Source organism: Canis lupus, chromosome 2, assembly GCF_048164855.1.
Source record: "Canis lupus baileyi chromosome 2, mCanLup2.hap1, whole genome shotgun sequence".
NCBI classification, from domain to species: Eukaryota; Metazoa; Chordata; class Mammalia; order Carnivora; family Canidae; genus Canis; species Canis lupus.
The window spans coordinates 68205805-68232819 of NC_132839.1; the positions used below are offsets into that span (position 1 = coordinate 68205805).

The window sequence follows — 27015 nt, forward strand, 5'->3', positions numbered from 1 at the left end:
CTTTTAGATTTTTACAAAAGCTTCCTCAATGGCTTCTCTGCCTTACATTTGACTTTCTGTAGTTTATTCTCAGCAAAACAGCCCAAATGAACCTTCTAAAATGTCATATTACACTGGGTTTTCTTTGTTTTCTTGAAATATGGCCAGTGCACCCTGTGTGATCTGGTTCCTGGCTTTTTTTTTTTTTTTTTTTTTTTTTTAAGATTTTATTTATTTACTCACGAGAGACACAGTGAGAGGCAGAAACATAGACAGAGGAAGAGGCAGGCTCCCTGTGGGGAACCCGACATGGCCTCGATCCCAGGTCTCCAGGATCATGCTCTGGGCTGAAGGTGTCGCTAAACCATTGAGCCACTGGCACTGCCATGGTTCCGGCTTTTAAAACTCATTTCAGCCACCTTGGCCTCCTGCTTTTCTTTTACTGCTAAACGTAATCTTCCCATAGGGCCGTTGCACTTACAGTTCTATGTATTTTACTTGTTAGTCTCTTGCCTTTATTAAAATGTAAGCTCCTTGTATCTGTAGCACCCAGGACAGTGCCTGGCCAAACAGGCACTCATATATTTGTTAACTGAATGAATGAATGATCTAGAAAGTGGTTATCCTTTGGAATTGTTAAGCACGTGTTTATGGAGGCTATAGAATGGTTAAGAGAAATTGCATGTATGTACAATGTTAATGCCTTTTTGACCTTCAGTTGCTTAGATATTGGAAAGATATATACTAAAGTGTTATCAGTAGTTGTCTCTAGCATTTTACATTTCATGATTGTTTTTCCGAGTATTTGGGTAATTACTGTTATTAAGAAATTTTTATTCCACTTTCAAAAACAAAACAAGAGAACTAGGAAGTGTGGTTCACTGAAGGACATAACAGAAATTAAATCAAGGCAGTGAGCAGAGAGTGTTATCACATGTATCATAGATGGGTACTGGATAATAATTTTAAGGATGCTCTTAAAAATGAAGAAAGGAAAGATTTAACCAGCATCTCACTATAACTTTTTCTTTGGAATATACATTTCTGGATTATTTAGAATTAAATATTCTAGTAACTGAGTCTTCTTAAGCATTGCCCACTAAATTTAACAGAAGAAAACTTTGTAGTGAAGTTCTGTGAAGGCCTGTTCTGTATCTGCTGTCTCCTTTGTCAGAATCTCAGTTATTTAAAATAACTGTTATGATTGCTGATGGTCTTTTATGTTCCTAAAATATAGGTGGTGGCTTTTTTAGGATCTGGATTATATGTTTTTTACCTTTGGGTTCCCACTGCCTACCATAGTGCTTGGCATATAATAGGTACTCAATGAGCTTTATTGAATAAATGTTGTTTTCAGTTGACCAGTGAAAGTACTAGTTTCTCATGGTTATCTTATATTTTTTGTAAGATTTATTTGTTTATTTTAGACAGAGAGAGTGTGAGCCAGAGTGGGAGCGGTGGGATGCAGAGGGAGAGAATCACAAGCAGACTCCCTCCCTGTTAGTACAGTTCCTGATGTGGGGCTTGATCTCATGACCCTGAGATCATGACCTGAGCCAAAACCAAAAGTTGGATTCTCAGCTGACTGAGCCACCCAGGTGCTCCATCATGGTTATCTTCATTAGGAAAAACCTTTTGCTTGGATAGTAAATTCCCCAGTGCTATAGATAAGTGTATGTAGTAGTTAGGGAGTTGGGGGATAGAAGAGAGGGAGGAGAAATGAGAAGGGAAAAACAGAACAATGACAGAGTATTCCATTCAAAAAGATTAGTTAGCACAGACATGTTAAATGACAAACTTCATGTGTTGTTTTTATTTTTAATTGGACAGTGACATCATTGGGTAATTTTCTTAGTGACATGATTAGTTCTTACTCATGTTGAATTAGGAAAGCATTTTAGCCTCATTACTATGATAAACTAGATGTATAAATGTCAGTGCTAATAGCTTAGTATTTTAGTCTTCTACAAATTGATGCCTGTGGTATCTGGACATTTTTTGGCTTGTTCTTGTAAATAAGGTTTCAGTGATGTTTAAGGAACAGCAGCTTGTGGCCAGAAAAGAAAAAAGCTCCATATTATCCAAGCTAAGCAATATAAATGAGACTCAGAAATCCCTCACTAGATCAAAAATCTACTAGAGAAAGATCTCTTGAGCTTACAGACTAAAGACCTTGAATATAATTTTAAATAAAGCCTTTTATGTAGTATGAGAGCATTTTTTAGTTGATTATCAATTGCCACTATTATGTAGGCTTAGTAGATTTGCAAATTTACAAGTTTTTACAAGTCAGTTGGGTCCCTTCCTCAGGAAATCAGTTTAAGTTTTTTTTTCCTATATTGACTCAAAGAGCCTAGTTGTCCTTAAATCCTGTGAATATATTTGCCTTATAATTTGACGGCATTGAGTCAACACCCTTATAGAGTCTGTAGTGTTATAAAAAGAGAAACTATCCAATAAAGGATCACATTTGAAAAAATAGACTATGCTGGATAAAACCAGTATTGGCTATGAGTACCATGCTTTACTTTAAAGCACCTACACCTATTCAAGGAAATATACCCTTACCCATTACTTTCAAAATGTGTACTTTAGGTTTGGAAAGCAACTGAGATGTATGTTTGTGAAATTAAACTGTGGTTGTAAATAAAGTAAACATGCAACAAAATATTGCTATCTTTTGGCGCAAAATTAATTCTGTATTTGTTTAACATGAAAGTTTATAGAGATTAAAGAGCTATTGTAATTATTAAAGTAGTTAAACTGTTTCAAAGTAAATATGCTTGGGTAAGTGCATCTTACTTTCAGTTCCAGTTGACCCTTGAACAACATGGGGGTTATGAGTGCCGATCCCCTGCATGCACAGCCAAATCCACGTGGAACTTTTGACTCTCTAGAACATAACCACAAACAGCTTATTATTGACTGGAAGACTTACTGATAGCATAAACAGTCAGTTAACACATGTTTTGTTTGCTATGTGTATTATATGCTATATTCTTAAAATAAAGTAGAAAGAAGAATGCTATTAAGAAAATCACAAGGAAGATAAAATACTTTTACAGTGCTGTACTGTAAAAACTCACATGTAAGTTCAAACCCATGATGTTCAAAGGTCAACTATAATCATTATGTTTAAACATGTTATACTAATTAGATCTTTTTTGGGTCTCATCAATGTGCCTGAAGCTGTAGGTAATTAGAATGATAAATTTCATTTTTCAAGTACTTTTCATGTGCTGGTCATTGTGGACTGTCCTTGGATTCACTCTCAGATAACTCTACATAAGATAGGCATATTTGTTATTCTTAGTTTTTTAAATTTGACAAATACCCACCATTTGCTTCAACATGGATGGAACTGGAGGGTATTATGCTGATTGAAATAAGTCAATCGGAGAAGGACAAACCTTATATGGTCCCATTTATTTAGGGAATATAAATAATAGTGAAAGAGAATAGAAGGGAAGGGAGAAGAAATGGGTAGGGAATATCAGAAAGGGAGACAGAACATGAAGACTCCTAACTCTGGGAAACGAACTAGGGGTGGTGGAAGGGGAGGAGGGCGGGCAGTGGGGGTGAATGGGTGATGGGCACTGAGGGGGGCACTTGACGGGATGAGCACTGAGTGTTATTCTGTATGTTGGCAAATTGAACACAAATAAAAAAATAAATTTATTATTAAAAACGTGTAGAGTCAAGTATAAAAAGTTTAAAGAAATTGCTCAAGGCGATGACACAGCTAGTGTCTAAGCTGGTATATAATATTGGAAAGTAAGTCAAATTTAAGCATGTTAACAGTGAATTGATTGACTCAGATAATCGAGTTTTGTTCTGTTTTTGTTCACTTTTCTAGTTGATTTGGAGCATATGCGAACGGTAAAACTTGAAAAACACTTACGGCTTTGCCAGGAAAATGGTTTTAGTAGCCACTTTGTCTCAGCAAAGACAGGAGACTCTGTAAGTAAAATAATGAATACTGAATATTTTGTTTAATAATAATATTCACTGGAAGTGTACTTCCTAGGCTTAATTTTTGGAACAAATTAATTCCTATTGAAGACATAAAATAGATATGTTTATGCTGTTTATATTATCTTTACAATTCATTTAATGTAAGTATATGGTTATTTTAAGGAATTTAAAAGTACAAGAGTTAAAAAACATAAATTTAAAAAAAGAACATAAAAATCACCTACTATCTCAGCATCCAGAGATGACCATTCACAACTTCATGTGATTCCTGATAGTTTCTGATACTCTCAAATATTCATGCTATTGCTGTTGCTGCTAGTGAATTGCATTCACTGAATACTTGTTTCCTGACTTGCAAGTGCTGTGCTGCTCTCATTATCTCTGTGCTATAGATGAGTCCTAGAGAGATTATGTAAGGGGAGTCCAGGGTACACAGTTCAGGAGTGGTGGGGATAGGATTTGCAAACCTAATTAGTGACACTCCGGGGTTATTAATTGTACTAAATATTTTAAAAAGTAAGATTATAATATAGAAATAATTCAGTCTTTTAGTTTTTTTTTTTTAGTTTTTTAATTTAATATATTTGCACATAGAAAATTTGGCCATGTCATTTAATATTACTAAATAGGTTTAATAACCCATCAGATTATTGTATGAGTACTGTATCACTGCAGTATTTTTTTTTTAACATCCAGGATTTATTTATTTCCTTTTACATCTTTGTCAATTTTGTAGGCCAAAAAAACCCCAAAAAGACAAAAAAATGATATCTTGCTACTTGAATTTCTTTGATTGCTATCAGGGTTGAACTTTTTAAAATTTCATTACCTGTTTATTTTCTGATTATTATCAGAACACTTTCTCCCAAGATAATGCAAACATGGGCAATACCCACACATGCCATTTAAAAATATATAAAATCAGTACCATGGATTGATCTTCTACCTTCACTTACTTTCCTAGGGGGTCTTCTGTCATTTTAGAACTATTTTATTTTATTTTATTTTATTTATTTTATTTTATTTTATTTTATTTTATTTTATTTTATTTTATTTTATTTTATTTTATTTTATTTATTTTATTTTATTTTATTTTATTTTATTTTATTTTATTTTATTTTATTATTTTATTTATTTATTTTATGTATGAGAGAGAGCATGTGAGCGGGGAGGGAGGGGCAGAGGGAGAGAAGGAGAGAGCATCTTTTTTTTTTTTTTTGTATGTATATTTTTATTGGAGTTTGATTTGCCAACATATAGCATAATACCCAGTGCTCATCCCATCAAATGCCCCCCTCAGTACCCGTTACCCAGTCACTCCATCCCCCCACCTACCTCCCCTTCCACCACCCCTTGTTCGTTTCCCAGAGTTAGGAGTCTCTCATGTGCTGTAACCCTCACTGATATTTCCCACTCATTTTCTCTCCTTTTCCCTTTAATCCTTTTCACTATTTTTTATATTCCCCACATGAATGAGACCATATAATGTTTGTCCTTCTCCAATCGACTTACTTCACTCAGCATAATACCCTCCAGTTCCATCCACATTGAATGAAGCAAATGGTGGGTATTTGTCGTTTCTAATAGCTGAGTAATATCCCATTGTATATATAGGCCACATTTTCTTTATCCATTCATCTTTCGATGGACACCGAGGCTCCTTCCACAGTTTGGCTATTGTGGACATTGTTGCTATAAACATTGGGGTGCAGGTGTCCTGCCGTTTCACTGCATCTGTATCTTTGGGGTAAATCCCCAGCAGTGCAATTGCTGGGTCGTAGGGCAGGTCTATTTTTAAAGGAGAGAGCATCTTAAGCATCTTAAGAGCATCTTCCATGTCTGGTACAGAGCTTGATGTGGGGCTCAATTTCATTATCCTGAGATCATGACCTGAGCCAAAACCAAGAGTCAGAAGCTTAACCAACTGAGCTACCCAAGTGTCCCTAGAATTATTTTAACTTCCAGTATTTTGGCTTGTGTTTAACCGCTCCAGATTTTTGTGTACTTGTGTTGAGCCCTCCTTAAAAATTCTTGTTATTTTGTCTTGAAATGCAACTTTGAAGTGGTTTATTCTTATGGAACCACTTTAAGACTTTAGTGATCCCCATCTTCAGATTATTCCCCCCATCACCTGAGCTTCTAACTGTACTTTCTCTAATACTTACCTTTGTCATAATTCTTAGTAATTTCAATATCTTTGTTTGTCCTCCACCTCACCTCAGCCACTCACTCCCAGGCTCTCATTACAGATCACTACAGCTCTTCTGTTACCTTCCATCTCAATGTCAGACATCCTGGTCACTGACCACCCTCCTGTCTGTCCAGCTCATACCCTTGACTTCCCTAATTCATCAATCTGCAGTTCTGATAGGACCTGGTAGATGCTGATCTTAACCTTTTTAATGTCCCTAACCTCCTTTCATGTCCTCATTTTCCTAATTTCCTAACTTAAATCTCATGACCAACCAAAATCTTTGCCATGCATATGCCCTTAATTTCCTTTCCTCTATGACTTTATTGGACTCACTTGGCTAAACCTGAACTCTGGTTTAAACCAAAGTTTTAAAAGATCTTCAACATTTCCTCATCCATTCTCTCAGCTGATGACTTTGTTTCCTATTTTACAGAAATTTGAAGCCAACAGAAGATAACTGCATACTCTTACCACCACTTTTACCCCCACCCTTCTTGCTCCCTGTCTCTGTTCCCACATCTTCTGTCTCCTGTACGATTATTGTGAGACAAGCCTTCTGTGCTCCTGGCTCAGGCCTGCGCCTCCATTGTGCTTTAGTCCCATTTCTCTTGGCCTAGTAACGAACAGTGCTCAGCAATTCTCTTTCCTTCCTGCATCATGACTTTTTTTCTGTCTACTGAATTATTCTATCGGCATACAAAATATTATGGCTTCTCATCTTAAAAACAAGAAACTCTTGATCCTACATCCTTCTTGAGCTGTTGCCTTCTTTCTTTCCCTTAGTTCCAGTGGAGTGTGTTTTGAAAGAATTGTCTCTAGTTCTCTCTTTGCAGTTTCTCTTGAACAGTCAGCTGGACTTCTTCACCCAGTATTTCACCCAAACTACTGTTATTAAAGTCACCAGTGACCCTGTTTTTGCTAAACGTGGTGGTTTGCTGTTAGTCCTCATCTTCCTTGAGTTAGAAAATAGTTGATCACTTTCTTTTCTTTGAAATACTTTCCTCGTTTACCTTCCAGGATACTGCAACCCCTGGTTTACTCTTACCTCACTAGCTACTCTCTCTCAGTTCCTTTCTTTTTTTTTTTTTTGATTCCTTCTCACTCTGACTTCTGAATATTGCAGTTCCCTAAGCTTAGCCCTTGGATAACATTTTTCTAAACTTATTTCCTTAGTGACCTCATTTAGTCCCAAGGCTTTGACCAGACATCTTTCTTGAACCCAGACTCATATATTCCAACTGGCTGTTCATCATCTCCACTTAGATGCCTAATAAGCAGCCCTAATTTTATTCAGGTTCAGAACTAAATTCTTGATATTGTCTCCTGAAATCTCCCATAGTCTTCCTCAGTTCAATAAATGGCAGATCTTCTGCTAGTTGCTAAGGCTGAGAAAATTTTAGAATCATTCTCAACTTGTCTTTCTTTTATATACCACATCTATCTATTGCCAAGTCCTGTTGGTTCTACTTTCATGACGAATCCAGAACCTGGTGACTATTTCTACCCTCTCCACTGCTAGTACTTTGTTTCAAGCCTCCATCATCTCTTACATTAGTGTCCTTCTGGCTTGTCTTTTTGTACCTTTGATCTTCTGTAGTGAGAGTACTCAATACAATAATCAGATCGACCCTGTTAAAATAGAGGTCATCAAGCTACTTTCCCATGGCTTCCATTTAACTCAGTGTAAAAGCCAAAGCCCTTCCATAGCCTACCAGATCTTATATGATTTATACTCCCTTAACCACTTTGCTTATTTTCCTTTACAGTCCCTCTCTTTCTCTCCATTCTACCATGCTAGCTTTCTTATTTTTCTTGAGTGTTGACCATCAGTGAACTATAATGTATGATGCTATTTCGAATGTAAATGACATAAGCCTTTTGGGGATATGTGTATCTCTCTCTCTCTCTCTCTCTCTCTCTCTCTCTAGAAATCACAATTAAATTAGTTGCAATATTCAGTAAGTATTCACAAGATAAGTAGGGATAAGAATATGATAAGACATTTATGAAGCAAAAACAAGTATAACATTATAGGCAATGTCTGGATTGGAGTCCTAGAATCATAGTGGGACCAGCATAAGCTAGGTATGTATGAAAGGCTGTTTACAGAAAAGTACTGTTGATTTTTGTTTAAGGATAACAGATTATGCTGCTCCTGCACCAATAAAAAGAATAAAGATTACTAAGTTGTTTTGCTCAAGAAATGATGGAGAATTTATTGAAATTGGTGAAAGCCACAAAGATTATTAAAGTATTGGAAGGTGATCTTTTAAGATAGGCTAAAGCCAGATCAAAAGACCAATAAAGAATTGCCAGTGAAAACCTGGGTGCTAAAGTACAGACTAATTTATTTTTCCCAGGACTTTCAGGAGTTTGTTATGCTAGTAGTTGTTTTATTTTTTTAAATGTGGTATCTGTAATTAATTCTCTTATGTTAAAAATTTTTTTAATGTAAGGGTGCCTGAGTGGCTCAGTCATTAAGTGTCTATCTTTGGCTCAGGTCATGATCTCAGGGTCCTGGGGTTGAGCCTTGTGTTGGGCTCCCTGCTCAGCAAGGGGTCTGTTTCTCCTGCTGCCCCTCCCCCTGCTCGCGCACTCTTGCATGCTCTCTCTCTCTCAAATAAATAAAATCTTTAAAAAAATAAAACAAAAAAGTTTCAATGTAAATTTTTAGAGATAAATGTCTGTGTTTAGACTAATTTAGTGAATTGCATGATTTTCAAATTATGATTTAATCATCTAAAATTATTACACTTAAAATGTTACTGTATTTAACAAAGCTATTTTTGGAGTAACCTGGTACATCATATTTTCACAATTCTTGATGTTTATCATTTTTAAAGAAGGTTCAATTTATTTAAAGGTAACTTAAGCATGCCTGTTTTAAATCATTTAAACCTATTTTTGTTATGTAGGTCTTCCTGTGTTTTCAGAAGGTTGCTGCTGAAATCCTTGGAATCAAGTTAAACAAAGCAGAAATAGAACAGTCACAGGTGATTATATTCAGCTTTATATTTCTACAAAACAATTTATTTCCTAAAAGACATTAACTTTCACCACTGACTCTTATCACATTTATGCATCCTATGTACATATCCCTAAAAGCTTTAGGAATAAGTTGTGTTTATGAATGAATCAGTGTTTTTTGTGGAAGATGGAAGATGTTAACTTTTTGCCCAATTATGATACCCTTAAAACTTCATATTGCCCTAAAATTGAGATTAATATAATACAAAGTTCATCAGTGGTTAAATAAGGAGTTAAGATGCCGACCATATTGTTTTATACTTCCTTATTTAAGTTCTTCCAGGATTATTGTACTGCAATATCCTTTTTTATTTCATACATAATCCCAACAATTTATCTAAGTTCAGTCTTAGAGTTTACTCCATTTGGCATCCTTTGTGTTCACTTTGGTGAAACATTATTTTTTCTTTAAGTCTGTGTTCTCTGAACTTCTCTAAAATATCCCCCACTGTAATGACATTAATTCTTGGTGTTATTTGATTGCTAATTTAATACAGAATTTAATAATGGTATTAATTGTTGAAGATTTCTGAATTCTTTCAATATTTCTAGACAGTTCTTAGAAATGTAAATGCCAATGATTAAGCACTTAAAAATACCACCATAATAGTACACTAATTCACATGTTTGATAGAACGAAAAATCAGAGTAGGAGCCTAGAGTTTAAAGTTAAGCTTTTGGTTTGCTGAGAAGCAACAAATAAATTACATTTTTCCTCAATTCTGTCCACTCTATGCCTACCCCAAATAGCTAAAAAGATATAATTGTCTTCTCCCATCCTTAATTTTTTCTTTAATTCTTTCAGTGTTCTGTGTCTTATTTTCATGGTCACTGTGTATGTGTGTGTGTGTGTGTGTGAAAAAACAGCAAATTTCAGCTGAAAAATTTTCATGCTGATGTGATTGATTCTAGGACTTGATTGCAATATTTGAAACTCTGGAAATATTTTTTTATTAATCATTTTACAAGACATTTATTTCAGCACTTATTATGGTCAGGCACAGTGTTATGGCATCTTATGCCATGTAAATTACTCCCAGACACATAAAAATCATTACAATGGACTCTTGAACAACATGGAAGTTGAGGACATTGACCCCCTACATAGTTGAAAATCCATGTGTAACTTCTGATGCTCCCAAAACCTAAGTTACAGCCTCCTGTTGACTGGAAGCCTTACCAACAGCATAAACAATTGATTATGTTATTTTGTATGTTCTGTGTACTATATACTGTATTCCTTCAATAAAGTAAGCTAGAGACAAGAAAATGTTTTTAAGAAAATCTTAAGAGGAGGAGCAGCTGGGTGGCTCAGTGGGTTAAGCTTCTGACTCTTGATCTCAGCTCAGGTCTTAATTACAGTGTTGTGAGTTCAAGCCTTCATGCTGGGTGTGGAACTTACTTAAGAAAAATCATAAGAGGGATCCCTGGGTGGCGCAGCGGTTTGGCGCCTGCCTTTGGCCTGGGGCACGATCCTGGAGACCTGGGATGGAATCCCACTTCGGGCTCTCAGTGCATGGAGCCTGCTTCTCCCTCTGCCTGTGTCTCTGCCTCTCTCTCTCTCTCTCTCTCTCTGTGACTATCATAAATAAATTAAAAAAAAAATTAAAAAAAAAAAAGAAAAATCCTAAGAGGAGGAGGAGCAAGATGGTAGAACAGTAGGATCCCCAAGTCACCTGTCCCCCACCAAATTACCTAGATAACTTTCAAATCATCCTGAAAACCTACAAATTCGTCCTGAGATTTAAAAAGAGAACAGCTGCAGGATCCCTGGGTGGTGCAGTGGTTTAGCGCCTGCCTTTGGCCCAGGGCCCGATCCTGGAGACCCAGGATCAAATCCCACGTGGGGCTCCCGGTGCATGGAGCCTGATTCTTCCTCTGCCTCTCTCTCTCTCTGTGTGACTATCATAAAAATAAATAAATAAAAATAAAAATAAAAAGAATGCCACAGTGAGAAGAGTTTGAGCTTCTATCAAGGTAGAAAGACGGGGGGGGGGGGGGGGCGAAGGGGGGAATAAATAAAAAGCATCCAAGGGGGAGGGGCCCAACAAGGAGTGGGCTAAGGCCACGCAGCAAAAGCCCCCAGGACAGGAAAGCCCAGTCCGGGAGAAGCAGGAGCTTCACCAATCTTCCCGGACAGAAAGGCGCATGCAGGGAGTTGGAGCAGGATCCCAGGATCCCAGGATCCCAGGAGGGGCGGGGATGCCCTCAGGCTCCCAGGGGCACCAACAGAGGACCTGCGCCCTGGGGAGAGCGCACCACACCCTGTGGCGGAGCTCCCTAAAGGGCTGCAGCGTGCCGGGCGGGGCGGGGAGCAGCTCCGACGCGGCTCCGGCGGTCTGAGCGCGATTCCAGCCGCGCAGGCCCTGGAGCCCAGGGCGCCGGGGGACACAGGCCAGGATCCAGCGCTCCCCCGGGGACAGGCGAGGCCGGGAGGGCCCAGGACAGCGAGGACGGTCCTGCCGCTGGGCAGCTCCGAGCTGTGCAGATCGGCGGCCCCGCCCCTGGAGCATCCAGGCCCCTGCGGACTGGGAGCTGTGGTAATTCCTGCTGGATCTGACTCCAGGGCTGGAGAGCTGGCCGCTGCCACTGTTGTTCCTCCTGGGGCCTCACAGGATAAACAACCCCCACTGAGCCTCACAGTGGCCTCACCGGACAAACAGCTTAAACAACTTTCACTGAGCCCTGCACCAGGCAGGGGGCTGAGAAGCAACCCCCAAGTGCTCACACCTGAAAATCAGCACAGTAGATTCCCCTCCCCCAGAAGAACAGCTAGACGGACAGGGGAAAAATAAATAAAAATAAGTTATCGACAAAGCAGCACTGGAAAGTTCTAGGGGAAGTCGAGGGATTTACAGTATACAGAATCAGAGGATACTGATACTCTCCCTTGTTTTTTGTTTTCTGTTTGCTTCCCCTCCTTTTTTTTTTCTCTTTTCTTTCTTTCTTTCTTTCTTTCTTTCTTTCTTTCTTTCTTTCTTTCTTTCTTTCTTTCTTTCTCTTTCTTTATTTCTTTCTTTCTTTCTTTCTTTCTTTCTTTCTTTCTTCTTTCTTTCTTTCTTTCTCTTTCTCTTTCTTTCTTTCTTTCTTTCTTTCTTTCTTTTTCTTTCTTTCTTTCTTTCTTTCTTCTTCTTCTTCTTCTTCTTCTTCTTCTTCTTCTTCTTTCTTTTTTTCTTTTTCTTTTCTTTTTTCTCTTCTCTCTTTTTCTCCTTGTTTTTGGACTCTGCACTGGGCAAAATGACTAGAAGGAAAAACTCACCTCAAAAGAATCAGAAACAGTCCTCTCTCCCACAGAGTTACAAAATTTGGATTACAATTCAATGTCAGAAAGCCAATTCAGAACTACAATTATAAAGCTACTGGTGGCTCTAGAAAAAAGCATAAAGGACTCAAGAGACTTCATGACTGCAGAATTTAGATCTAATCAGGCAGAAATTAAAAATCAATTGAATGAGATGCAATCCAAACTAGAGGTCCTAACGATGAGGGTTAATGAGGTAGAAGAACAAGTGAGTGACATAGAAGACAAGTTGATGGCAAAGAGGGAAACTGAGGAAAAAAGAGACAAACAATTAAAAGACCATGAAGATAGATTAAGGGAAATAAACGACAGCCTGAGGAAGAAAAACCTACGTTTAATTGGGGTTCCCAAGGACGCCGAAAGGGACAGAGGGCCAGAATGTGTATTTGAACAAATCATAGCTGAAAACTTTCCTAATCTGGGGAGGCAAACAGGCATTCAGATCCAGGAAATAGATCCCCCCCTAAAATCAATAAAAACCGCTAAACACCTCGACATTTAATAGTGAAGCTTGCAAATTTCAAAGATAAAGAGAAGATCTTTACAGAGCTAGAGACAAGAAATCTCTAACTTTTATGGGGAGAAATATTAGATTAACAGCAGACCTCTCCAAGAGACCTGGCAGGCCAGAAAGGGCTGGCAGGATATATTCAGGGTCCTAAATGAGAAGAACATGCAGCCAAGAATCCTTTATCCAGCAAGGCTCTCATTCAGAATAGAAGGAGAGATAAAGAGCTTCCAAGATAGACAGAAACTGAAAGAATATGTGACCATGAAGCCAGCTCTGCAAGAAATATAAGGGGGATTCTGTAATAGAAAGAGGAAGTCCAAGGGAACAATCCACAAAAACAGGGACTGAATAGGTATCATGATGACACTAAATTCATATCTTTCAATAGTAACTCTGAACGTGAATGGACTTAATGACTCCATCAAAAGGCGCAGGGTTTCAGACTGGATAAAAAAACAAGACCCATCTATTCGTTGTTTACAAGAGACTCACTTTAGACTAAGGACACCTACAGCCTGAAAATAAAAGGTTAGAGAACCATTTACCATTCAAATAGCCCTCAAAAGAAAGCAGGGGTAGCCATCCTTATATCAAATAAACTAGTTTATCCCAAAGATGGTAGTAAGAGATGAAGAGGGACACTATATCATACTTAAAGGATCTATCCAACAAGAGGACTTAACAATCATCAATATTTATGCCCCGATTGTGGGAGCTGCCAAGTATATCAATCAATTAATAACCAAAGTTAAGATATACTTAGATAATAACACACTTATACTTGGTGACTTGAATGTAGCACTTTCTACAATCAACAGGTCTTCTAAGCACAACATCTCCAAAGAAACAAGAGCTTTAAATGATACACTGGACCAGATGGATTTCACAGATATTTGCAGAACTTTACATCCAAACACAACTGAATACACATTCTTCTCAAGTGCACATGGAACTTTCTCCAGAATAGACCACATACTGGGTCACAAATCAGCTCTTAACCGATACCAAAAGATTGGGATCGTCCCCTGCATATTTTCAGACAATAATGATTTAAAATTAGAACTAAAGAACCTGTGAGAAGAAGTTTGGAAGGATTTCAAACACGTGGAGGTTAAGGACCATCCTGCTAAAAGATGAAAGGCTCAACCAGGAAATTAGGGAAAAATTAAAAAGATTCAAGGAAACTAACGAGAATGAAGATACAAGTAACTGTTCAAAATCTTTGGGATACAGCAAAAGCAGTCCTGAGGGGGAAATACATCACAATACAAGCATCCATCCAAAAACTGGAAAGAACTCAAATACAAAAGCTAACCTTGCGACTAAAGGAGCTGGAGAAAAAAACAGCAGATAGATCCTACACCCAGCAGAAGAAGAGAGTTAATAAAGATTCGAGCAGAACTCCATGAAATAGAGACCAGAAGAACTGTAGAACAGATTAACAAAACCAGGAGTTTGTTCTTTGAAAGAATTAATAAGATAGATAAACCATTAGCCAACCTTATTAAAAAGAAGAGAGAAAAGACTCAAATTACTAAAATCATGAATGAGAAAGGAGAGATCACCACCAACACCAAGGAAATACAAACGATTTTAAAAACATATTATGAGCAGCTATACACCAATAAATTAGGCAATGTAGAAGAAAGGGACGCATTTTTGGAAAACCACAAGCCAGATGGCTTCCCTGGGGAATTCTATCAAACGTTTAAAGAAGAAACCACACCTATTCTACTAAAGCTGTTTGGAAAGATAGAAAGAGATGGAGTACTTCCAAACTTGTTCTATAAGGCCAGCATCACCTTAATTCCAAAACCAGACAAAGAGCCCACCAAAAAAGGAGAATTCTAGACCAATATCCCTGATGAACACGGATGCAAAAATTCTCAACAAGATACTAGCCAATAGGATCCAACAATACATTAAGAAGATTATTCACCATGACCAAGTGGGATTTATCCCTGGGATGCAAGGCTGGTTCAACACTCGTAAAGCAATCAATGTGATTGATCATATCAGCAAGAGAAAAGCAAGAACCATATGATCCTCTCAATAGATGCAGAGAAAGCATTTGACAAAATGCAGCATCCATTCCTGATCAAAACTCTTCAGAGTGTAGGGATAGAGGGAACATTCCTCAACATCTTAAAAGCCATCTACAAAAAGCCCACAGCAAATAGCATTCTCAATGGGGAAACACTGGGAGCCTTTCCCCTAAGATCAGGAACAAGACAGGGATGTCCACTCGCACCACTGCTATTCAATATAGTACTAGAAGTCCTAGCCTCAGTAATCAGACAACAAAAATAAATAAAAGGCATTCAAATTGGCAAAGAAGAAGTCAACTCTCCCTCTTCACAGATGACATGATACTCTACCTAGAAAACCCAAAAGCTCCACCCCAAGATTGCTAGAACTCATACAGCAATTTGGCAGTGTGGCAGGATACAAATCAATGCCCAGAAGTCAGTGGCATTTCTATACACTAACAATGAGACTGACAAAAGAGAAATTAAGGAGTCAATCCCATTTATGATTGCACCCAAAAGCATAAGATACCTAGGAATAAACCTAACCAAAGAGGTAAAGGATCTATCCCCTAAAAACTATAGAACACTTCTGAAAGAAATTGAGGAAGACACAAAGAGATAGAAAAATATTCCATGCTCAGGGATTGGAAGAATTAATATTGTGAAAATGCTAATGCTACCCAGGGCAATTTACACGTTTAATGCAATCCCTATCAAAATACCATGGACTTTCTTCAGAGAGTTGGAACAAATCATCTTAAGATTTGTGTGGAATCAGAAAAGACCCCAAACAGCCAGGGGAGTATTAAAAAAGAAAACCATAGCTGGGGGCATCACAATGCCAGATTTCAGGTGGTTCTACAAAGCTGTGGTCATCAAGACACTGTGGTGCTGGCATAAAAACAGACACATAGATCAACAGAACAGAATAGAAAATCCAGAAGTGGACCCTCAACTTTATGGTCAACTAATATTCGACAAAGGAGGAAAGACTATCCACTGGAAAAAAGACAGTCTTTTCAATAAATGCTGCTGGGAAAATTGGACATCCACATGCAGAAGAATGAAACTAGACCACTCTCTTGCACCATACACAAAGATAAACTCAAAATGGATGAAAGATCTAAATGTGAGACGAGATTCCGTCAAAATCCTAGAGAACACAGGCAACACCCTTTTTGAACTTGGCCACAGTAACTTCTTGCAAGATTCATCTATGAAGGCAAGAGAAACAAAAGCAAAAATGAACTATTGGGACTTCATCAAGATAAGAAGCTTTTGTAAAGCAAAAGATACTGTCAACAAAACTCAAAGACAACCTACAGAATGGGAGAAGATATTTGCAAATGACGTATCAGATAAAGGACTAGTTTCCAAGATCTATAACGAACTTATTAAGCTCAACAGCAAAGAAACAAACAATCCAATCATGAAATGGGCAAAAGACATGAACAGAAATCTCACAGAGGAAGACACAGACATGGCCAACAAGCACATGAGAAAATGCTCTGCATCACTGGCCCTCAGGGAAATACAAATCAAAACCACAATGAGATACCACCTCACACCAGTGAGAATGGGGAAAAGTAACAAGGCAGGAAACCACAAATGTTGGAGAGGATGTGGAGAAAGGGTAACCCTCCTGCACTGTTGGTGGGAATGTGAACTGGTGCAGCCACTCTGGAAAACTGTGTGGAGGTTCCTCAAAGAGTTAAAAATAGACCTGCCCTACGACCCAGCAATTGCACTTCTGGGGATTAGAAGATACAGATGCAATAAACGCCGAGACACCTGCACCCCGATGTTTCTACCAGCAATGTCCACAATAGCCAAACTGTGGAAGGAGCCTCGGTGTCCATCGAAAGATGAATGGATAAAGAAGATGTGGTTTATGTATACAATGGAATATTACTCAGCCATTAGAAATGACAAATACCCACCATTTGCTTTGACGTGGATGGAACTGGAGGGTATTATGCTGAGTGAAATAAGTCAGTCGGGTAAGGACAATCATTATATGGTCTCATTCATATGGGGAATATAAAAAATAGTGAAAGGGAATAAAGGGGATAGGAAAAAAAATGAGTGGGAAATATCAGAGTGGGAGACAGAACATGAGAGATTCCTAACTCTGGGAAACGAACAAGGGGTGGTGGAAAGGGAGGTGGGTGGGGGGTGGGGGTGACTGGGTGAGAGGCACTGAGGCGGGCACTTGATGGGATGAGCACTGGGTGTTATGCTATATGTTGGCAAATTGAACTCCAATATAAAAATAAATTATAAAAATCATAAGAGGAAATACATTTATAGTATCGTATTTATTTAAAAAAATCCACACATAAATGGACTCTGGTACATTTCAAACCTATGTTGTTCAAAGATAACTGTGCTTGGATTTGGCCTAGGAGGAAAGCTACAAAAAGAAAAATCATCGTGATTTGCTTGACTGCACAGAACTTGGCAGACTCCACAGGTCAAGTGATTCCACTGCTGTTTAGCTTCTCTTTCTAAATGATGTTTGTCTCTGGTTAATTAGAGAGTTCATGAGTTATTATCAAACTAATCATAAGCGGTTTATTGATCATACATATGTATGGTGTATGGGTCTAGAGAAGATTTAAAGGAGTTTAAGATGCATAGTCCCTGCCTTAGGTGAAGAAAATATTATGTGCCAGGCACTGTGTTATCTCACTTCACTTTCTTCATAACTCTGTGGGGCAAGTGGTAATTCATCATTTTATGGGCAGGAAATGGAAACTGTTGGGAGATTAAGTAACTTGATCCACTGACCTGTGGTTAGCCAGTGGTGGAGGTAGGATTTGAACTCAGGCTTGTTTGACAGCACTGCCCCTACTGTTCCCACTCTGCTCTATTGGGGGAAGATTTACTGAGCAGTTTGAAGTGGGAGGAAGAGAAACTGGCCTGAACAAGCTGAAAAGCTTAGGTTATATTTTGAAAGCAGAAGAGCTGTTTGCTTAAAATAAATGACCACTGCGTTGTAGTGTGAAGGGATTGAGAAAAGATTATGGAGACTTAATGAATGCTAAGTTGATAAATTTTATGTAACATGTTGATAATGGGAAATAGTTTTTAAAGCAGAGAAATATATGAAGGCAGTTTTTAGGTAAGGTTAATCAAGTGGCGGGGCGTGTGTGTGGTTGGGAAAGATTGCAAGGAAACTACTGATTTCATGTGATAAGGAGCAGAATCAAGGCGGGAGAGAAACAATGGTTGTAGCAGAGCAGAATCAAGGCTTGTGGAATGACTGGATAAAGGAGAGAAATCCCAGATTACTTTGAGATTTCTCTCCTAATGGAATGGAGAAAGGGGAGCTCTCCTTATTGGTGGGCCCTCCCTAGAGGCGAAGGTGTGCTAAGATGTCTCAGGGAGAGAATTCTATGTACTCCCTCATTCCCACAGTGATTAAGGAATAGCTCCAGAGAGATGGGCTAACCCTGGATACTTTTGAAAGGCAAAATTGTAGGGAGGCTTTATTAATGTTCTTGGCACACTCTTAGTCATGAGAGCCAGAAAGCTACTATCTTGATTTTAGAGATGGACTTAATATTTCGCATATTTTAACTAAAGAGGTACCAGATATGTTCACTGCATAGCTCTCTACCCTTTCTGTACACTGTACCTTTCAAGCACATCCCATCTTGTTTATTATGCAGTGACAACGCAATCTTCAGTTTGTTGGTGGAATTTACTTTGAATTCATTCTTTTGAAGAGGAATTCAAGTTACTAGAGCCCTCTTTTGTTATGTTTGTAAGAATCCTTTGTGTAGGGAGGCCTCATTCTTCTTTCTTGAATCTGATGAATTTGATGCCTTTGCTAATTAGATTATTGATTTCACAATTAACATTTTCTCAGTGGAAATGTTTTTGAAAGCTCAGTTTTTTAAGAAGTCTCTAAGCCCCTACATGCAAGCCAACAAGCTGTGTTGAGCACAGTTACTTCTTTTTTTTTTTTTTAATTGAAATGTATTTGACATATAACAGTGGATAAACTTAAGGTCTACAATGTGTTAATTTGGTACATTTATATATTGTAATTTGATAATTAGCACCTTTATCATAACACGTAATTATCCTTTCTCTTTAGAGGGTGGAATAATTAAGTTCTAGCATCTTAACACGTTTGATGATTATAATACAATATTGTCTATCTTCTCTGTACTGTGCGTTATATGTCTAGGGCATATTTACTATTTGTAAATTAAACAACATCTTTGGTCCTCCCCATCCCCGATCCCTGGCCACTACCATTTTATTCTCTGTTTTCATAAGTTTAACTTTTTAAAATTCCACTGATAAGTGATATCATACAGTGCTTGTCTTTGACATCTGTCACTTAGCATAACATGCTCAAGGTCCATCCATGTTGTCACAAATGACAGAATGTCTTCCTTACTCATGGCTGAATAATACTCCATTGTATGTATATGTACCACATTTTTAAAAAAAGACTTATGTATTCATTTTAGAGAAAGTACACAAGTGTGCATGTGGGGAGGTGGGTAAACGTAGAGGGAGGAGAGTCTTACGCAGACTCCATACTGAGCGCAGACCCTGACATGGGCCTCGATCCCATGATCCATTAGATCACAACCTGTGAGATCACCACCTGCGCTGAAACCAAGAGTTGTATGCTCAACAGACTGAACCATCCAGGTGCCCCATATATGTACTACATTTTTTCTATCCATTCATCTATTGATGGACACTGAGGTTGTTTGTATATCTTGGGCTATTACAAATAATGTTGCAATGAACATGGGGGGGTGCATATATCTTTTCAAATTAGTGTTTTCGCTTACGTTTTTTTTTTTACCCAGAAGTAGAATTGTAGGATCATATGGTAGTTCTCTTTTTAATTTGGGGGGAACCTCCACACTGTTTTCCCTAGTGGCTGCACCAGTGTACATTCCCACCAGTAGTGCAATAGATCCCTTTTCTCCACATCCTCGCCAACATTTATCTCTTTCTTCTTGATGATGGCTATTCTAACTGGTGAGTGAGAAAGAAGTAGGAGAGAGAAAAAGGTGGAGAAGGGAGGCAAGGCAAAGAGGGAAAGAGAATGCACACTTATGTTCTATGTTTTTTTGAAAGATTCCTGAGGGAATTTGGTATAACATTTGAAAGTGGTATTATTTTATGGGGAAGGAGCTATTTGGTAGATTCACCAGTCACATGGAAATTGACTCCATAGTAATTCAGTTTGTGACATAGTTATTTATAATCAGGTTATAGACTTGGTTCCATTCAGTGATTATTTAAAGAGATTCCGCTATTTAGTTCTAACCTAGTTTGTTCCTTTTAGGGAGTTCTATAAAATGAATTTCCAGCACTTTTTTGTAAGCTTTACAAGAAGGGAAGAAGGGGAAAAGGGAGGAAAGAAAGGGAACACAGTTTATGAATACAGCAGACATTGTTTGGTGGTCTACTTCTTAGCAGGGACCACAGTAGAATTTGGGGGTACAGAAAGGAATATGTGAAAGTCCTTGTTCTCAAGGAGCTACCAGAACAAGTAGGGGCAGACAGCTATTTAAACACTTATGTCCATTTAAGATGACTTGTCGGGATCCCTGGGTGGCGCAGTGGTTTGGCACCTGCCTTTGGCCCAGGGCGCGATCCTGGAGACCCGGGATCGAATCCCACGTCGGGCTCCCGGTGCATGGAGCCTGCTTCTCTCTCTGCCTGTGTCTCTGCCTCTCTCTCTCTCTCTCTGTGATATCATAAGTAAAAAAAAAAAAAAAAAAAGATGACTTGTCCACAGTCCCTGATTTAAGCAATAGTTGGCATTTCTATCATTTATTTGTTCTCTTTTCTCCCCCAACTGTTCTCCTCTAAGATAATGTAAAAGTTGGGACTAATTGTTAACAAATGTTCCCATTTCCCATTTTGTTTGTTTGTTTGTTTAAAGAGTAGTCAAACCTTTAGGGACAAAAATTGAATTTCCAATTACTGTTCTCTCAAAGGTGCAGCGTTCAGCCTTTCGGTAATGCATCAGATAATCCAAGTAGAAAATGCATACTCCTGTGTCTTCTCTTTCAGTCTGAATTGCAAGGAGTTTTTCCTTATATACTTGGTGTTAAGAGTACTTAATACATTCTTTAAGCCTTGACATTTTCACTTGCCAGTTAATAAACTTATGAATTTCTGTTTGAACTTGGTAAGCATTAGTTTCCTTAAAACAAAAATTTCTCACTTGTGTGAGATACTAAACTTGCTAATATATGTGTGTGTGTGCGTATATATATATATATTTTTTTTTCTCTATGTCCTCTCTGAATATTTTCATACTATATATGAATGTATCCAGTACAGGGCCTGGCATGTAGTAGGCATATACATAACTGTACAACTCGAGCACCCATTTAACCCCTGGTCTTAGGGGCCCTCTCCTCAGCTTTATCTGAATATTGACCTTCCTTCAGAAGCCAAAAGGAACTTATATTTTTCTTTTTCTGTTTTTTTTTTTAAAGATTTTATTTATTCATAAGAGATACACAGAGAGAGGCAGAGACACAGGCAGAGGGAGAAGCAGGCTTCATTGCAAGGAGCCCGATGCAGGACTCGATCCTGAAACCAGGATCACGCCCTGAGGCAAAGGCAGATGCTCAACTGCTGAGCCACTTAGGCATCACAGGAACTTAGATTTTTCTTACTTAGATGTTAATCTTTATCATTTTTTCCAATTTGTTTACAAAAACGGCACTGGGATTCCTTTCTTACCCTAAACATCACTTGCCTTTCTTGCAGGACATATTTACTCGCTTTGTACATACTATTCTAATCCTCAGATACTGAACATTGAGTGGATTTCCATATCATATCCCAAATTTTTCTTTTTCTCCTCACCTTTTAAAAGAGTTATTTTTTCATATAGTTTCAAGGTCTTAAGGTGGGACTTAATAAACCATGTAGATCTGTTTTATGGATTAGGAGATTGTGAACACCAAAGTGGTAAAGTAATTTGCACCCAAAGTTATGAAAGTTACTGGCAGCATCTAAGGGCAAATTATATGGAAGGAAAAGAAAAGTAGTGGAAGTTCCTACTGTGTGCAAAGTTCTATGCTTTTAATAATGCTATAACCATGCTTTAAATGGTAATCTGTAATTTTGTTGCACTTTGAATTTATATCATAATATTCTTTAATAGTTTATGTCTCTGTGTTCCATGCTAGACTCTTATGCATTTTAGAAACAGAGACTATGTATTATTTACCTGAGTTTCTTCAGTATCTAGAATAGTGATTAGCTTTGAATGAGTGATAGTGACAAGTGTTTAAGCCTTCAAGGTATGTTTACTGCATATCCTAAACATGACAAACTACAGCTTTTGCAGTGGTATATATGTTACTACTATCTGGATTAAGACACAGTTGCAGAATTGTCCTAATTTATCTTTACTGTCCTCCCAAGAGCCCATCTCTACTCCTTATACCTACTGCCCCAGCTCCTAACTTGCTTTCTTACTTATCCTCTGCATAGCTGCCACTTCCATTTCCAATATCCACGCACAAGTAAATACTCTGACAAAATATGGGTTAGGCTGGTTTTCAGCCACAACGGTTTCTTTCCTCTTAGGGCCATTTCTTTATTTTCACTCCATTAACTAATAGAGAATAATAGCAGAGTGTACTTTGTGGCTAGGTACTTTGTGTTTTGTAGGTAACATTTTCTCTGAAAACATCAATGAATGGCTTGTAAACAAGCTAACTACTATGAAGTCACCTACCATGAAGTTTATGGCATGGAAATCAATGTTTTTCTCCTCATAGAAAGTAGAGTTTTGAATCTGCGAAGCCTTAGTCTGGCTTCCATTTGAGAAACTTTGTACAGATCTTTATGTCAGACAGCCAAGGCTTCCAAGAAAGATGTTGCCTTGTTAGTTCTTCATTAATTTGATGAAAATTAATGGTGAAAATCCAAGTCATTTATGTTAGTCAATACTTCAACCAAAATGTCTTGACCACAGGTCAGTAACCTGGTTGTGTTTATAGGATAGGGTTTAAACCAACATTGTGGAGGATTAATGAGTCGCTTACTGATTATGAAAATCCCTTTTCTTTATTGTAACCCATAGTTTGGCATGAAACAGTTAGGTTTGGGGAGGTCAGATAATGGTGTTCCACATTAATACCTCATGTGGCAGTTGGTAATGCTTCTGTTGATAGCATCAGGCTGAATGCCTAGTAAATCATGAGTCTTGTCCAGAAGTTAATGCTGCTTGCTAGAGAATTGGAGCAGAGCCCATTCAAGGCTAATATACCATAGCATCCTCTTCATTTACTCTGAGTTGTTTATTCAATCTTTATAAATATTATCACAAACAACTGCCTATATTAACATGTTTTTCTATATGTGTTAACTAATAGATACTAATATGAAGAAAGATTTTCTGAAATATTTGAAAGCGTAAAAAAGGTGAGGCTAATTTCGAGTCTAAAAAATTTGAGGGAAGCGTCTTATCTCTATCATACATACTTGTCATACGTCCTCTTCATCCTGAGGGTTATTGCAATCAAAAACCTAACAAGGTAGTTTTGATTTTTTGTTTAGCAAAACTCTTAGATATTTGAAACCGTAGCTATCATGCTTATATATTGTATGTCAGGACTTTTTTTAAATGATAGAAAAGTATATTTTGAACTTGTTTATTTCTATATAGAATTTGGAAGCATGGAGGTTAGGGCTGTGTGGGACAAGGGAATGAGCACCAAAAAGAAGTCTCTGACAAGTAATAGTTATTATTAAGTGTAGAGATTGTAAGTGGCACATGGCTTCTTCAGATTTATGCATCCACTCCCTACCTTCAGAGAAAATTAATTACCCTTTCCCCTGTGGTCAACCCCACAATGTATTTAAAGTCAACTAGCAAAGCACTTATCTCCTATGGCAATTAGCTGTGTACACGTTTCTCTCAGCATTTAGTCCAGAACACCTTGTGGACAGAGCCTGTGTCATTTACCTGTGCATTCCCAGTATTAAATGACTGGCACGTAGTGTAGAGAGATCTTCAGTAATATTTGTGGAAGAGATAGAATTAAATACTTTTACCGCACTTTAGTATGGAAAAGCCTTGTAATTCTCTGTTGTCCTTTGTAGTTCTGGGTGTTATAGATGTTATGTATCATTGTGATACCAAAAGTAGAACTCCCAACTTGTCTAGGAGGTTCAGTAGACAAGGCTATTTCAGTAATTAAATAGAGTTGCAAAGAATAATGTTTCATGGATGTTCATTCATTTTCTTTTCTTTTATATGCATATATTCTGCTGTTTCTTCTGTGACATGTTTAAATTTGTGTTTCTTTTTCTGCTTTGGCGTTCCCTTCTATTTTCAGTCATTGAACATACTTTCCATTTTTTCTTTCTTCCCGCCCCCCCCCGGCCCCCCTTTTTCCTCCTCTTGCTTGTGTTGTACGGAATTGGCAGCATATTGTCAGGGCAGAAATAGTGAAGTACCCGGAAGAAGATAATCAACATACCAACTCTGCTCAGAGTAGAATCTGTTCAGTACAGTAGTGCAGGTATTAATGGGTAAATTGGTTATAATTTGGGGGAGGAGGGTGGGAGAATTAGTGGATGCTGTCTTGCTCTTTATTCCTTATGAGTAGAGAAATTCAAATGATTATTGTACATTATTGGGAATTAATATTGTTAATTGTAAGTCCTGTTTTAGAACTTTGAAAAATTGATTCTGTGCCAGGAGACTGACAAACGAGGAATTGGAACAAATTAAAATAACATTTCAGTTGCTTTCAAACATATTTGTCTTTATGGTTGTGTTTATCACATGTGCAGTGAAGTGGAGAGTTGAGACGGTTATTTCATTATTCAGTCCTTCCCATTTTTCCTGAAATAGCATGGTAATTGAAAGAGTATTTTTAAAATTTGCCTTGAATTACCTTTCTTTGTCTGCTTCTGTGTGTGCAGACTTAGTAATAGAGTTGAGAACAGTGAAAGAGCTGTTTTAATTTAAATTATTACTTAGGGCACATTGCTAAATTCATCATTGACGATATTTCTTGAAATGTGGGTTACGGGGGTGGAAAGAAGAGTTAAAAGTGTCTTTTGGTTTAAATTATTTTAAAAACATGAATATGAGGTAATTTTCTAAATATTTCATTCGGTATTTTGTTAGAGTCATTATTCATAACCCAATAGTGAGCTCTTTGGAAGTAAGTTAGGGATTTGGGAGGAAAGTTTTAAAATTGGAAAAGTTTTAAAAATTGGGTTGCTCAGTACATTTCTCCTGTATATTTGACTCCTATTTAACATTTACACGTTTTCTTACTCACAAATTGCTGCAAACATTCTAAAAAAGTTATGGCTGGATATAATGGTTTATTTAAATATTAATAAATGATGACATATTTTACTTTTAAATTATGAGGTCTTGCGTATGAATTAAAATATGTGAATGACTAATTCTAATTCCTTTGCTTTAAATTATAACCAGGGTTTAATTTTTCATACTGGTTTGTTAATTTTGTGTTAGACTTGTGGTAACCTCAAGTTAATGTCATAAAACCAGGGAAGACTGAGTAAAGGAATTACTATTCTGTTCTTAAAAAGCAAAAAAAAAAAAAAAACAAAAAAAAAAACAAACCCAAGCCTCGCTCTTCAGCATCTCAGCTCTACATTAGTTTGTTCTGATGGATTCAACTCTGGCTTCATTTATGATGTCTGTCATCAGGAGTTCACCATAGTTTAGAAAATAAAAATATACTTTAACGAGCTCTTTCTAAATGTTCTGATGTTCTGATAATAACTCTGTTTTCTTTTATGACAGAGGGTGGTGAAGGCAGATATTGTAAACTACAATCAGGAACCTATGTCAAGAACTGTTAACCCTCCTAGGAGCTCTATGTGTGCAGTTCAGTGAGCACACTCTACCTTTGCACCAGTATTCCTGGCTGCCCTTCACCCCCGCCCCCATGGCCAGAGGCCTCTAGAAAGCTGTGTTATCAGTGGCCATCTCTGTAGCATTCAGTTAACACCTTCTCCCAGCTTCCTCAGTGCACACCGCTGCCACAGCTGACGCAGCTCCTTGGCCTGAAGGATCAGCTTCAACTTTGGGACAACACTCTTGGAATCCAAAATGGAAAGCCTTTTCTCTGGAATTAAACTGCTTCACTGAAAAAGAATAATTTTGGTTCTCTTTACATTCTCCCTTCTTTTTTCTTCGACGTGAACTTTTTTAGACAAATATGAAAACAATACAAGTCTTGATCAGCAGCCTGGATTTGGCACTGCACAGTTTCATTCTCTTATCTGAACTACCTGGCAAAGTGCGTTTCATAGTGCAAACACTTAAACAAGTAATATATTTTATCAACAGATACTTCAGAAGGCATTCTTTTGCTGTCTATTGTGAGTGAAAATATATAAAGTTGTATCCAACTGAAAATGCTTGAAATAAAGCTGTAATAGATATATTTTTTTCATTTTTTTAAAGAAGGCCTAAACTGTTTATATTGTAACTGTAACTCACAAAGTAGTGAGTATTTGCTATTGTATTTTTATTACCATGTCATGGTCATTATGTATCGTGTAATACTCAGGTTGGATGGCTTTATGAAGTTTGGTAACTGTTCAGCTGTTGCTCCACATGGACTTCCTCCTCCAAACTGCCCAAGAGCACTCCCAGAATGAGTCCCGACTATTGTTGGATCATTGTGGATCAGACTGTACCTGATGTTCAGATGTTCTTCTCCTGCAAATAAACTTATTTCAATTACTTTTTTGGAAGAATTTTCTTTCAGGCATCTTCCTTTTAGTTACAGTAAACAAAGTGTATATGGATACAAAATGAAGGATCCTGTCACGTTTAGTAAGCTCTGTCTCTTAGAGTCGTTAGGTTATTTTGTTGGACTGACTCAAGTCCGTAGCCTGGCATGTCAGGGGTCCACATGAGGGGCATCCAACCTCTCTACATTTTCTCATCCTGATCTCCTGAGCACTGCGTACCTCTGGGCCCTGGCCTCAC

General features: G+C 37.8%; 1 protein-coding gene across 4 annotated transcripts in view; it reads left to right on the forward strand.

Annotated features, from left to right (window-relative positions):
• The window catches only part of RAB28 (RAB28, member RAS oncogene family), a 137348-nt gene that overhangs the window by 85785 nt on the left and 24548 nt on the right, over positions 1-27015 (forward strand). The window contains exons 5-8 of one of the 4 annotated variants that reach the window (XM_072806041.1): positions 3836-3939; positions 9064-9141; positions 24459-24553; positions 25819-26766. In XM_072806041.1, the coding sequence (XP_072662142.1) occupies positions 3836-3939; positions 9064-9141; positions 24459-24548 (272 nt within the window). In that variant the 3' untranslated portion in view covers positions 24549-24553; positions 25819-26766. Of the gene's footprint in view, positions 1-3835; positions 3940-9063; positions 9142-23401; positions 23451-24458; positions 24554-25818; positions 26767-27015 lie in introns of those variants that run through there. The other 3 variants (XM_072806057.1, XM_072806030.1, XR_012020850.1) reach the window with 3 other exon arrangements.